This window comes from Lepus europaeus, chromosome 17 (assembly GCF_033115175.1).
Source record: "Lepus europaeus isolate LE1 chromosome 17, mLepTim1.pri, whole genome shotgun sequence".
Classification (NCBI taxonomy): Eukaryota; Metazoa; Chordata; class Mammalia; order Lagomorpha; family Leporidae; genus Lepus; species Lepus europaeus.
Window position 1 is genome coordinate 66,891,664 of NC_084843.1, and position 13,435 is coordinate 66,905,098.

The 13,435-nt window shown below is 58.1% G+C and overlaps 1 protein-coding gene across 1 annotated transcript in view; it reads right to left on the reverse strand.

Moving 5' to 3' along the window:
* DLG5 (discs large MAGUK scaffold protein 5) overlaps window positions 1-13,435 on the reverse strand; it is a 104,622-nt gene that overhangs the window by 17,459 nt on the left and 73,728 nt on the right. Inside the window, exons 9-18 of the mRNA XM_062214093.1 lie at window positions 12,745-12,870; window positions 10,295-10,427; window positions 9,828-9,955; window positions 9,116-9,291; window positions 8,778-8,881; window positions 6,362-6,454; window positions 3,115-4,134; window positions 2,800-2,923; window positions 2,261-2,405; window positions 75-187 (exon numbers count right to left, since the gene is read on the reverse strand). Of these exons, the coding sequence (XP_062070077.1) occupies window positions 75-187; window positions 2,261-2,405; window positions 2,800-2,923; window positions 3,115-4,134; window positions 6,362-6,454; window positions 8,778-8,881; window positions 9,116-9,291; window positions 9,828-9,955; window positions 10,295-10,427; window positions 12,745-12,870 (2,162 nt within the window). The remainder of the gene's footprint in view (window positions 1-74; window positions 188-2,260; window positions 2,406-2,799; window positions 2,924-3,114; window positions 4,135-6,361; window positions 6,455-8,777; window positions 8,882-9,115; window positions 9,292-9,827; window positions 9,956-10,294; window positions 10,428-12,744; window positions 12,871-13,435) is intronic.

Consider the following 13,435-nt stretch of genomic DNA (forward strand, 5'->3'; position numbering starts at 1 on the left):
CTGCCCAGGGCAGAGAGGAGTGCATGCAGGCAGCAGGGGCCCTCCCCCTGCCCCCAGCACAGGGTCTGAGTTACCAAGGCGGGCACTGGAGGGCAGCGAGTTGGACCCATGGGAGGCTCGCATCTCCGAGTAGTCGCCGCAGGCCCTGTGGCTCAGGTCCAGGCTCAGCCGCCCCTGGTGCTGGACACTGAAAACCAGAGAGAGGAAGGGCTGGGACCCCACCAAGTGGACAGGAGGGAGGCCCAGGAGCCACCTGTCTCATCAGCAGACTCCGCCCCGGCTGCTGTGCAGAGGGACACGCAATGGGGAGGCACCCAGCATCTCAGCCATGGGGCCAGGATGGGGCTTGTAGGCAGGAAGGGGTAGCTGCGGGGAAACCTGGGAGGGCTGGGGATGGGGGACTCTGGTCCTAGGAGGTGGGCAGGGAAGGGCTGCATGGGCACAGAGCCCAGTCTCACCCACATCAGGCTGGCCCCAGATCAGACCCCAACAGGCTCTTTTCCCGGCTGGGATGAGATGATGGCTCTTCCCCCAGTGTAAGGGGTTTTGGGGGAGGGAGGGGCATTTGGCAGAGCAGTTAAAGCCACCACTTAGACACCTGCATTCCGTATCAGAATGCCTGGGTTCGAGTCCTAGCTCCACTCCTGATCCCAGCTTCCTGCTCCCGTGCACCCCGGAAAGCAGCCAGCGATGGCTCAAGTGTCTGTTACCGACTTAGGAGATCCGGATTAAGTTCTGGACTCTCGGCTTCAGCCTGGCTCAGCAGGCTTTTGAGGGGGGAATCGAGAGATATGAGATCTCTGTTGGTCTCTTTGTCTCTGGACTCAGAATAAAACCTGAACTCCTTCCTACAGCTGCAGGTCCTACAGGGTGTCTGCCTCCTCCTGACTCACGGTCCTTGGCCAAGCTGCCCCCACACTGTCCCCAGGTGCCTGGACCTCAGCCCGGAGTCCTTACTCCTGGAGGCTCTCCTCCGGTCTTTTCACCTTCCTGGTCATGGCCGCCACCCTCCCTAAGCCCTCAAGCTAACTCGCACTGTCCTCTGGTCTCAGCCTGCCTGGCCACCTCTGCACTAGGTCCGAGGCCCCCTCAGCACCAGCAGCTATTACCCTCTTGGTTCATGTTTTCCCCACCTACTCCCACACTTGCACACAGAGCCCCATGTGAACAGGAAGGTTTCTCTTTAGTTCGTGGCCCGTGGCACACGGTATAGAGAACCAAAACACAAAAACAAGGAATGAACAGTGACCCTGACCAGTGCATTCACTGCTGAACCGGAGATCACAATAGTACACTCAGCTCAACGGGCTGACAATGCGGATGAGAGATGAGACGACCTTGACACAGGTGTGAGCACAGAGCCTGGGACCCACACACTCAGCCGTCAGCTGCGAGCACTACCAGCTTTCTTTAAATACTACTTTGGGGGGCCGGCGCTGTGGCGTAGCGGGTAAAGCTGCTGCCTGCAGTGCCGGCATCCCATACAGGTGCCGGTTTGAGTCCCAGCTGCTCCACTTCCAGTCCAGCTCTCTGCTGTGGCCTGGGAAAGCAGTGGAAGATGGTCCAAGTACTTGGGCCCCTGCACCCACACGGGAGAACTGGAAGAAGCTCCCATTTCCTGGCTCCTGGCTTTGGATTGCCCAGCTCCAGCTGTTGTGGCCATTTTGGGGAGTGAACAAGTGGATGGAAGACCTCTCTCTCTCTGTCTCTCCCTCTCTCTCTCTCTATAACTCTGCCTTTCATTAAATAAAGTCTTTAAAAATAAATAAATAAACAAATAAATAAATACTACTTTGGTTTGGATATCCGTTTGGCCCTTGGCTCCTGAAGTCTTACGTTCACAGTACTGAGAAGGCAGAAACCTCAATTTCGAAGACTGAAGGTGGGCCTTTGAGAAATGGTGACGTTGGATCAGGCTGCTATGTAGAGCATGTGACGGAACCACAGTGGCTTTATAGGACAGTCACAGATGCACCACTCCCTCTGGCCACAATCAAGAGCCCAACTAAACCCCCTGGTTCGTAAGTAGCTGTGCCGGGCATTGCACTGACTAATGCGAAACTGACCCCCCCCCACCTCCTCGGAAGCTCCACACTGGTGAATTCAGAACACCCTGCAAGTTCTCTCCCTGCTCCACCCAGCCCCTCAGAGAGGCGAGGAAGCGCCTCTGCCCAGGGACCAGCCCCTCTGTGCCCTGGTGAGTCTCTGTCCAGGCGGATGTGGGCACCTGGGGTGCAGGGGGTAGGGAGCCCTCGCATACCTGGGATGCAAGCCCTGGGGGCCGACGTCTCGGGGCACAGGAGGGGAGCTGCAGGGGCCGACCCTGTGGCTGCGCACGGTGTAGATGGGGTTCCGCAGGATGGAGCTCACCGTGGTGCTGGGGGTCATGCTGCGGGGAACAGTGCCTGGAAATGGGCGGGGTGAGGACAGTCACTCGGGGTAAGCCTCCCCTGTAACCCAGGGACACAGGGTTTTGGGAAAAGGACCCCGGAGACCAGAGTCTGAACCACCAGTCTGCCATGGCACTTTGGCTACTGGCCTCTCTTCACCTGTAGAAAAGGAGTAATTCTCTCTCTCTCATGCTTTCTACTTCCCAGGCTGCAATGGGGAAAAAGCACGCCGACAAGCTAAGCAAAGTCAGGGATGCAAGACTGTCGAACCGGACAGGGCAGCTGGTTCTGCGGGCCTCAGGGGCTCAGCCACGTGGCAGTTCCCGGAATGCCTGCCTTCTCTCTCCCCAGGGACTGGCAGCCCCAAGTCCGCACCAAGCCTCCTGCCCACCCCTGGTCCCCGGCTCACCCACAGACGGCCTGTTGGGGTACAGCGGGGGGTTGCTGTGCCTACTGGAATGTCCTGGAGAGTAAGGGGCCCAGTCCTGGAGCTCTGGGGAGAGTTCCCCACCGGCCGGCACGCACTTCTGCTCCTGCGGACCCACAGAAGGGTTCCCTCCTTGGCATCCGACTCCCACTACCAGGCACTTCCTCTCCCCTCCCCGCTGGCACCCCCCTGCCACCTGGCCTCCTCCCAAGCAAAGGAGCCCGGCCAAGCGCAAGACAGGTGACGCCGGCAGGACTGCCCCTGGCCAGACGCCGCCGGCCTGGGGCTGAACGTTACCTCCAGGAACTGGGCGGGAATCACCACGGGAGCAAGCTTGGGCCGACAGCTGGGCGCAGACTTCGGCCGGCGGCGCTTCTGCCCCAGCTCGTCCACCTTCTGGGAGGTGAGGTCCTCGTCGCAGGACTTCTTGGCTGGCAGGCAGGAGGAGTCCCCGTCCCCTTCGGGGTAGTAGCTGGAAGCGATGCGGACCCTGGCCTTGCGTGGGGGCGAGGCATGCATGGGTTCCCCGGGACCCCCGTCGGGGGCCGGGGCGCTTGGGGGGCTGGTGGACGGGGAGCTGCCCACCAGGGTGGCCTCTGACTCGGAACTGGTTTCCAGTCTGTGCTGGAACTTGATGGAGTCGCTCCTCCTGGGCGGCTTGGGGGGTGTGAGGGGCCCCGCCCTCTTGGAGGGCTGGGGGGAGTGAGCAGGTCCGGGGCCTGGGAGCAGGTAGTCTATTTTGGGGGGTGTCTGGGGACGTTTGAAAGTGTTGGGGTCAAAGATGGACTTTCGTTGCTTTGGCTTCTTGTACACGGAGAGCTTCTCGGGCCCTGCCGTGGAGCTGAGCACAGCCTTGGGCCAGGTCCCGCCACTGTTCGAGCCCTCGGGGTCCGACTGCTCCAGGGGGGCATCTGCCGCCCCGCAGGGGCCCAGCTCGCTCTCGAAGGACAGCAGTGGCCGCCGGCCGCGCCCGTCTGCCGGCCCGTAGCCCCGTTCCCCAGACGCGTCAGAGCGGAAGGAGCTCAGGCTACGCTCCGAGGCACTGGGACAGGCCTGGGGGGAGACGGGAAAGGGTCCCCCGGGGAACGGCTTGTGTGGATAGGGGCTGCTGCCCCCGGCGGGGCCGGGCTCCTTCCTGTCTTCCAGGCGGTCGGCGCAGAAGACATCCGTCTGCGTGCAGTTATTGTGTTGCATCAAGTGCCGTTTGCCAGTGGCCTGGAACTCGGGGCCGTGGGCTCGAAAGCTCAGCATCTTATCGGAGTCCTTGATGTTCTCAAAGATGTTCTGGCCGCTCCACGAGGCGCTCTGCGGGAACACCTGGGCAGGGGGCGCAGAGCAGCGAGAGCGACAAGGTGAGACGGCACGCCGGCCTGGGACAGCCATGAAGACGGCCCCAACGAGCCACACCCCCGAAACAGGCGGACACACAGTGCATGCATGCAGAGACACACAGGCAGGCACCAGGGCTCCCTAAAAACACAGAATTTTTTTTTTTTTTTTTTTGACAGGCAGAGTGGATAGTGAGAGAGAGACAGAGAGAAAGGTCTTCCTTTTTGCCGTTGGTTCACCCTCCAATGGCCGCGCTGATCCGAAGGCAGGAGCCAGGTGCTTCTCCTGGTCTCCCATGGGGTGCAGGGCCCAAGCACTTGGGCCATCCTCCACTGCACTCCCGGGCCACAGCAGAGAGCTGGCCTGGAAGAGGGGCAACCGGGATAGAATCCGGTGCCCTGACCGGGACTAGAACCCAGTGTGCCGGCACCACAAGGCAGAGCATTAGCCTGTTAAGCCACGGCACCGGCCAAAAACATAGAATTTAAAACATGCTTCTTCTGGTACCAAAAAATAATTCTGAAATCCATGCACATAACAGGTCTACAAAAAGTTCATGAAAATGCATACTATGGAAAAATGGCAGATTCCACAAAAATTCTGCATCAAAATAAGCATCTTTGAATTCCATTTTTCCACGAACTTGTTGAAGCCCTCTTGGGCATCTGTCCCTGACCCACGTGGGAGACCTGGAGGAAGCTCCTGGCTCCTGGCTTTGGACTGGCCCAGCTCAGGCCATTGCGGCCATTTGCAGAGTGAATCAGCAGACAGAAGATTTCTCTCTCTCTCTCTCTCTCTCTCTCTCTCTCTGTCCCTCATTCTCTCTAGTAACTCTGCCACTCAAATAAATAAATCAATCTTTAGGGAAAAAAAAAAAAAAAGACACAGAAGAACCCTCTATGCCTATCCCCGAGAGAAGCCAGGCTGGAGAGGCTCTGTACGACACGATGCCCACTACACACATCCTGGAAAAGACGGGACGTGGACACTGGGAAATTACCAGTGGTTGCTGGGGCTGCTGGAGCAGGGAGGGCAGATGAGAGCCCCGCACAGAGCATGCTCAGGCCAGCAACGCCCTCCATAGGATACGGTAACAGGGGACACGAGTCCTCCCACACCTATCCCAGGGAACGCACCAATCAGCTATGTACCCCAGTTAACGCCAGACAACACTCAGGCAGCAATATCGCCTCCTCCCTGGTAACCAGTGTGCCACACAGACACAGGGCGTCACTAACAGGGGAAACTGGGGGTGCGGGGTGCCGGGGTGGGCCAAGGAGAGCCTGAGAACTCTGTAGCAGCCCAGCTTCTCTGCACACCTAAATCCGCTCTCTCAAAATCCTATTAAATCAAAGACAACTGACTTGGAAAACAGCTATCCATGAAAGAGATGGGTCTCTTTTTTTTCCTACTTTCTATTACTGATGTTTTCAACTACACAGAAAATGTGAAAAGAGGGCCGCCACTGTGGTGTAGAAGGCTAAGCCGCTGCCTGCAGTGCTGGCATCACATATGGGCTATATGGGCACTGGTTCAAGTCCTGGCTAATCCTCTTCTGATCCAGCTCACTGCAGATGCCCCTGGGAAAGCAGTAGAAGATAGCCCAAGTGCTTGGACCCCTGCACCCACATGGGAGACCCAGAAGAAGCTCCTGGCTTCAGCTTGGTCCAGCCCTAGCCATTGTGGCCATTTGGGGAATGAACCAGCGAATGAAAGATCTCTCTCTCTCTCTCTCTCTGTATCTCTGTCTTTGAAAAAAAAATCTTAAGAAAAGAATGAAAGAAAAGAAAAAGAACATCTAACGAATGCCCATAACCCCCCATCTGGATCCAGCAGTGTTTTACCAAGGTCTTATGGTCCGTATCTGTCAACAGCACCCAACACTGGGAAGTTACAACTGACACATTTCACCCCTGGCTTTAGCAAGTACTTCCCCCAAACAAGGCCACGCACGCGCCTCCAGCGCCTTCAAGCCACCCACTACAGGACCTAGGAAAATACTCTGCTCAGCCTCGTGTGGACCCAGGCATCCCAGCTTGGCCTGGAGAACTGTGTGTCTAAGCCAGGACCCAGCGCTCGGGCACACCCTGCACTCTGCAAGCCAGGGCCCTCTCTTCCAGGATGCTGGCGACACAGGAAGCAGCTGGGGTACGTGGGGCGTCTGCCTTTGTCCGGGCTCCCCACAGAGGAAGCGGAGCGAGCGCGGGGCCCGTACCTTCAGCAGGGAGAGGGTCAAGGAGTCCTGGCAGCTACGCAGCAGAGATTCACATTCGTTCAGAGACTTGTTGTCCAGTGCAATGCCATTGATCTAGGGCCAAACAGAGAGCTGGTCAGGCCCGCCGGCAGGTGGCGGGGGGGGGGGGGGGGGGGAGCGGGTTGGCCCAGCACAAGCCCACGTCAGACAGCTTGGCTCCCTAAGGCGCCCAACTCAGGAGCAAGGCTGAGCAGTCCAGGTAAGGAGAGTCCGAGGCAACTGGAACACAAACCCTCCACATCATGAGACGCAAAGGAGCCTGCCCAGGGGTCCGCGGAGCCCCTTGGCCTCGCCACTTCCCACCCCGTGACACTGGGCCAGCACTCAGAGCCTCCTGGCCTGCCTCTGCAGGTGAGATGGGAGAGAACCACACAGAGTGGCCAGGAGACCGAGACTGGGACTGTGGCTGTGAGAGGCCCTCAGAGAGGCTGAGTGCCGAATACACCGCTCGTCGGGGACTCCACGCCCCTCACGCACGGGGCCGGGGATGCTTGCCCAGTGCAGACTCCCCTCAGCAGACCCGGCGGCCTGGTCCCAATCTGCCGCTGCTCCAGCCCCTTCTAGAAAACGTGCAGCGTTTGCATGTAAGCCTCAGACGTTCCCCTTCCACTTTCAATCACCTCGCAACGACAGTGTAACAGCCGGAGGTGTACACGCCACACAACAAGAGTACAGAAACAAACGTCTGTACGTATTCGGTACGGACACGGGGGGCTGGAACCTGGGATGTGGAACTTGTGGGTGCAGAGGGCCGGCCGTGCCGCTGGGGAGAGGTTACCGGAGATACGTCCACCCTGCAGACCACTACTCAGCGCTGAATGGAACAAACTGTTGGCAACCCCCTGCGCAGGTACACAGGCACAATGCCGAGTGGAAAGCTCCACTCGTGAAAGGTCGCAGACGACAGGAGTTCCTTTACACAACGTGCTTACGACGACAAGATCGAGAAGATGCTGGAAGCCTTGGTTGCCAGGGCTGGTGAGCGGTGGGGGCTGGGAGGTGCTGCTGTCAAAGGTGGCAGCAGAGAGATCTTTGTTGTGATGGCAAGTGTGACTCTGGCTGTGGTTACACGGGACAGCAGGGGGTACAATCTCCAGGAACCACGCACACACGCTGTACCGATGCCAGCTGTGGCTCGCGCATTCCAGTTACACATGAAGCCACCAACAGGGGAAGCCAGATGAAGCAGACACAGAATTCCCCGGAACGAATTGTTTCCAAGAATTAAAAAAAGCATCCAGAGTGATTCTCTTAGAGTGATGGATTTTGTTTTCCTTACAATTTTTCCACATTTAAAAACTTCTCAGGGCCGGCACTGTGGCAAAGTAGGTTAATCCTCTGCCTCTGGCGCTGGCATCCCATATAGGCGCCGGTTCTAGCCAAGGTTGCTCCACTTCTGATCCAGCTACCTTCTAAGGCGTCTGGGAAAGCAGAAGATGGTCCAGGTCCTTGGGCCCCTGCACCTGCATGGGAGACCTTGGAAGAAGCTCCTGGCTCCTGGCTTTGGATCGGCCCAGCTCCAGTCATTGCAGCCATTTGGGGAGTGAACCTCTCTCACTCTCTCTCCTTCTTCTCACTGTCTATAACTCTACCTCTCAAATTAGAAAACGAAACAAAACAAAACACACAAAAAAACTTCTCACAAGGGTGGATGCTAGACCTAGTGGGTCAGATGTCACTTGGGATGCCTGCAGAATGCCTAACCTCCATTCCCAACCCCTGCTACTGCAGACCGGAGACAGATCAACAGTTAGGCTCCTGCCATTGGGACTGTGTGCCCAGCTCACGGCACCACCATGCTGATAGCGCCCTCCCCGTTGAGGAGAGCCTTCATGGCCTGCTTCTTGTCCTTGTTGATGAGATCCAGCCTTAACCCTGGCTGCTGTGGGCATTCGGGGAGTGAACCAGTGATGGGCGCTCTCTTTTTCCCCTCTGTATGTCTCTCTATCTCTTAAACAAATTAAAAAAAAAAAAAATCACAGATAATGTCAATTTATACAAGATTTCAAAAAATTCATGGGAAAAAATGGAAATCAATAGAAAAGTATATTTTAGTGCAAAAAAATTTGAAATCCATGCAGTTGCTTTACAATACACATTTTCCACGAATTTCCTGCAGACTCTCATATACTCAAGCACAGAGAAACACACAAAAACCACTCGCAGAGGGAGTGAGTCTTAGCTCCTTCCTAGGCTTGTTCTACACTCCCTGATTTCCTACAGTACATAGAACTATACTGGTAATAAAAAGAAATCCATGTTAGATGTTTGCATGATGCCATGTTCAACAACCAGGTGAGCAGAAAAACACGCACGGCTTCCGTCCAGCGCACCCGCCCAGCACACCCTAAGGACCCCAGCTCCGCGCAGAACTCACCGCGACGATCCTGTCGCCCACGGCGAGGGATCCTTCTCTGGCAGCAGGGCTGCCGGGCAGCACGGCGGCCGCGTACACGCCACTCTCCAGGCTGATGCCGCTGTCTGCAACCACAGGAGGTCACCACACAGCCCCCGGCTTGGCCGCCCACCCCCTCCTTGGAGGTTGGCGCCCCCCTCTCCCCGCAGGACACTTCCAACCCGGTGAGTCAGAGGCAACCAAGACCCAGGACCCAGATGCCCTCCTTCCAGGGAAGTGCATGGGGCTGTATTTAAGGGGACCAGGTGCATTAAAATCGCCCGGGTCCCCGGTCACCTCCGGTGCCGCGCAGCCCCTACCTTTCTGCCCCCCGAGGCTGATGTGCAGCGGCGTGACCACCTTCCCTCCCAGCGACTTCCTGCGGCGCACCACCATGTTGATAGCGCCCTCCCCGTTGAGGAGCGCCTTCATGGCCTGCTTCTTGTCCTTGTTGATGAGATCCACGTCGTTGATTCTCAGCAGCCAGTCGTTGACCCTGAGGAGGCACACGGCCAGGTCAGCGCCCCACACGGGCCTCGGGACGGGGTGGGGAGGGCAGAGTGCTCCCCACGCTGGCCACTCCCGTTCCAGAGCCACATGCCCACGCACAAGTGGTTAAAGCTTGCAGATGCTGGGGTTGGACAGCCTGGGCTCACCCCCCGGCTCCACCACTCACTGGCTGTGTGCCCCAGCCCCGCTGAACCTCAGCACCCCCACCTGTCAAACGCGGGCAACAGCCACAGGCCTGCGAAGCTCCGTGAAAATGGGTTTATGAAAGTGCACCTCTCACGTCAGTACTGAGCAGCGGCGCTGTGGGAGCCCGAGTCCCTGCACTACCCTCACTGCTTCAGGGCACGCGTGGGCAAGGCACAAGTATCGCCTGGGCCCCTTCCCACCCGGAGGAGACAAGGAGAGCGCCTGCCCTCCAGGGAGAAATGAGTGGTGGACAACTGAGCCCCCCGGTGCTGGAAGACGCTCGCTTCGTTGCTGCCACAGGCTGCAGAGCCCCCCCAGGGCCTCCTCGACGCTCACCTTAGGCGGCCATCGGCAATGCTTCCTTTGTCCACTTTAGTGACAAATATGCCACAGTCCCCAGGGAAGCAAGGCTCGTTCACACCTTCTGCCATGTCAAACCCCAGCGCTTTCAAGTCGACATCCTCCTGTCAACACACGTCATAAAGCGGGGACGAGAAACCCCCAGCTCGTAGCCCCTTGCACCACTCCCATGGTGGAAACCCGTGAGCAGCTACCCCCTGGCCCCCGGCCCCTTCAGCATCTCCCCCCGGCACTCTGCTCCTCCCCCAGCCTTCCAGGCACTGCACCAGCCTCTTCCCCGGGACAGGGTGCAGGTGCACCCCTGGAAGGAGCAGTGAAACCTCCAAACTGGCAGCTGAGACCTGGGGGCGCCTTGTGAGACAATCATCCTCTCCCCCCTCCCATCCTAAGTCTTCAAAGCTGGGGGGTGGGGACAAGGAGAAAGGCCACCGAAAACGGCTCACCGTCTCCCTCTCGAACTCCACAACTTCCGTCTCCCACTCCATGGAGTCGGTGTCAATGGCAGAGTCGTGGGAGCTGTGGGCCATCAGCTGCCGGAACCGGGCCTCCTTTTCTAGCTGGGATTCCATCTGCTCCCTGTGAACAGAGGCCCCTGGGCAGGCGGCACCTCCTACAAGGTCACAGCTGAACCAAGGTGGGCCCCGCACAAAAGCTCAATGTGCCTCCTTCCCCATCGTCCTCGACGCCGGGCATCCAGCAAGCCTGGACGAGCGGTCACAGCTTCTGGGATCCCAGGGGGTTTCACAGTGGATTTAAAAAAGAGACAGAAATCCTGCCCCAATTCATCTAGAGGTTTAATGCAGTCAAACCAGAACACCAGGAGGAATTTTTACAGACACAGGACTATCTCAAAACCTATACAGAAAGGAGTCGGAATAGCTCAAACCATTTTGACAACGAAGAATATAGTGGGAGGGGCCAGCGCTGGGGAGCAGCAGGTTAAGCTACCTACCACCTGTGCTGCTGGCTTCCCGTGTGGAGCGCTGGTTCAAGTGTCAGCTCCCTGCTGTCTCACATGGGAAAGCAATGGAAGACGGCCCAAGTACCTGGGGCCCTACCCAGGTAGAGTTCCTAGCTCCTGGCGTTGGCCTGGCCCTGCCCTGATCATTGAGGCCAACTGGAGAGTGAACCAGCAGGTGGAAGATCTCTTTCTTTCTCTCTCTCTCTCTCTCCCTCTCCCTCTCTCTCTCCAACACTCTATCTTCCAAGTAAATAAATAAATTTTAAAAAACAAGAAGAAAGGGGGAGGAATCTATCTGATTTTAAGACTTATTATATTAACTGTAGTAACGTCTGAGGTGTATCCCAAAAGGTTGTAGAAAATGATTATTCTGAAAAACCTGTGCAAGGATTTCCATCTTTTGCACCAAAATAAACTTATCTGTTAACTGCACTTTTCCACACAAGGTCACCTCAGACGACCAGGGAGCTAGACATTTATAAAGACCAACATAGCAGGATAAAGAACCTCGAAACTGCGCCGCACAGCACAGACCAGGAGAGTCACTCGGCAGCAGGATGGGCTCCAACCCAAGAGGCGGCCCCGGTCCACACCCAGGGCCCAAGGTCAGTCTCACCCAGAACCCCCCACCGCATGTCAACGCCTTACCCAAACCACACCCTGGATTAAATGTGGCATGTAAAACACTCCAAACCCTTTAGATAGAGGAGAGAATCCTTGAGCTCCAGGGCTAGGCAAGGGGCTCTAAGACATACTCATCCATTAAAATGATTGAAAAAGAGCAAACCAGACTTCAACAGAACTCCAAGTTTGAGCTCTGAGAAAGACTCAAGGAGGAGGGTGGGGAAAAGACCGAGACACCTGGTGAAACCCCGGTGACTGGCACGTGACCTTTGCCCCTAACCCAGCTCTCCTGCTCATCCCTGCTGCCCACGGGGCTCCTGGCACGCATGGCCTGCTTTCTTCCTGCTCCACTGGACAGGCGCCCAGGCTCACAGCCCTGGCCCGGTGGGCTCTCGCTGGCTCCAGGATGCTTCTCAGCCCCCTTCCTGGGAGCCCGTTCCCAGCCCACACAGCCTGAAGTGCTAAACTGGGCGCTCACTGCACTGCGGCTTCTATAGGCTCCGAGCCACCTGGGCAGCAGCGGGGACTGGTGCACCCGACCACCTGGCAGAGAGGCGGTGCCAGTGCAAACAGGCGCGTGGACACAAGGAAGGGGACACTTCTCAGGAGTCCAGGCGTCAAACCTCCTCCCAGGTTCGTCCTGGAAAGGGACCCATCCCTTCCTTGATTCCATCACCTGCTGGAGCCCAGGTGGGGGCCTGTGCAATCTGTCACTTTGCCTGTTAAGGCCTGAAACAGCCCAGAGCATGCCAGAGGGTCTGTGCTTGTACGTAATCAATGCAGCTGTGCATCTTGTTAGGCGACATGGAGAGGCAGGAGGTGAAGCTGCCAGGTCCTTCCAAAAGGTATCACTGCAGCACGCAGGGCGCGCGCACACACACACACACATACACACAGGGCCTGCCCACCGCTCCCCCCAGCCAGACACACACACACATGGCCTGCCCACCGCTCCCCCCACACACACACACACACAGGGCCTGCCCACCGCTCCCCCCAGACACACACACACACACACACAGGGCCTGCCCACCACTCCCCCTAGCCACACACACACACACAGCCAGTTCAGGAAGCGTCACTCAGACGGAACTGCTGCTTCCCCCTCCCGAGTCCAGCTCAGCACCACGGTGGTGGATACCAGGCTCAGCCACTTCTTAGTGGAGACCCCGGTCTCTGGGGGCCCCAGGAGTTTAAATGAGAGGAGGCTGCCTGACAGCCGAGCAGTGGGGGAAGGGACAGACGGGCAGGTGTGCACACCCAGGAGTCCAGGCTCACGCCCCTCACCCACCTCCCCAGCCCACCTACTTGAGCTCCTGGAGCTCCCGGCTGACGTCATTCTTCTGCTTGCGGGTGTCGTCCAGGCTGCGCAGGGCCTCGGCCAGCTCGCTCACCGCCCGGTCCCGCTCCCGCCTCAGGTTGTCACACAGCGTCCTGGTGGAGGGGCAGACGGCAGGGTCACCTTGAGGGCTGGAGGTCAGCCGCGGATGACCTGGCAGCCCCCTCTCCAGAGGCGCAGGAGTGTACGGGGGCCAGGGGATGAGACCATCCAGGCCGGCCCCCATCATGGGACAGAGGACCAGGGGTGCCAGAAACACGCCCACAGACACCAGGCAACACACGTCAGATAGCGAGGTACAGCGCCTGTCCAGGTCCATTCCCAGCGTGCCTGGGGCTAAGGACCACCCTCTGCAGACTCACCACTGCAGTGGAGCCCCCCGCCTACGGGGCAGGCCCTCGAGCCTCAGCCCATACCACAGCTCTGCCATCTCCTACATGCAGGGCCCCTGGGGCAGGACTCAGTCCTCACACACCTCTGTAGCCCTGGGCTCCAGGCAGGTGCAAAGTGCAAGCTTGGCTGGGCTCTGCACAACTGGGACCCCAGACCGCCCCAGCTGCCAGAGAGGAGGTAGAGACAAATGACCTGACAGTGGGAGCCTGTGCCCTATGCCCCCTCCAGAACTGGCTGTGCCCAGAGGGCTGGACCCCACCACTCCCA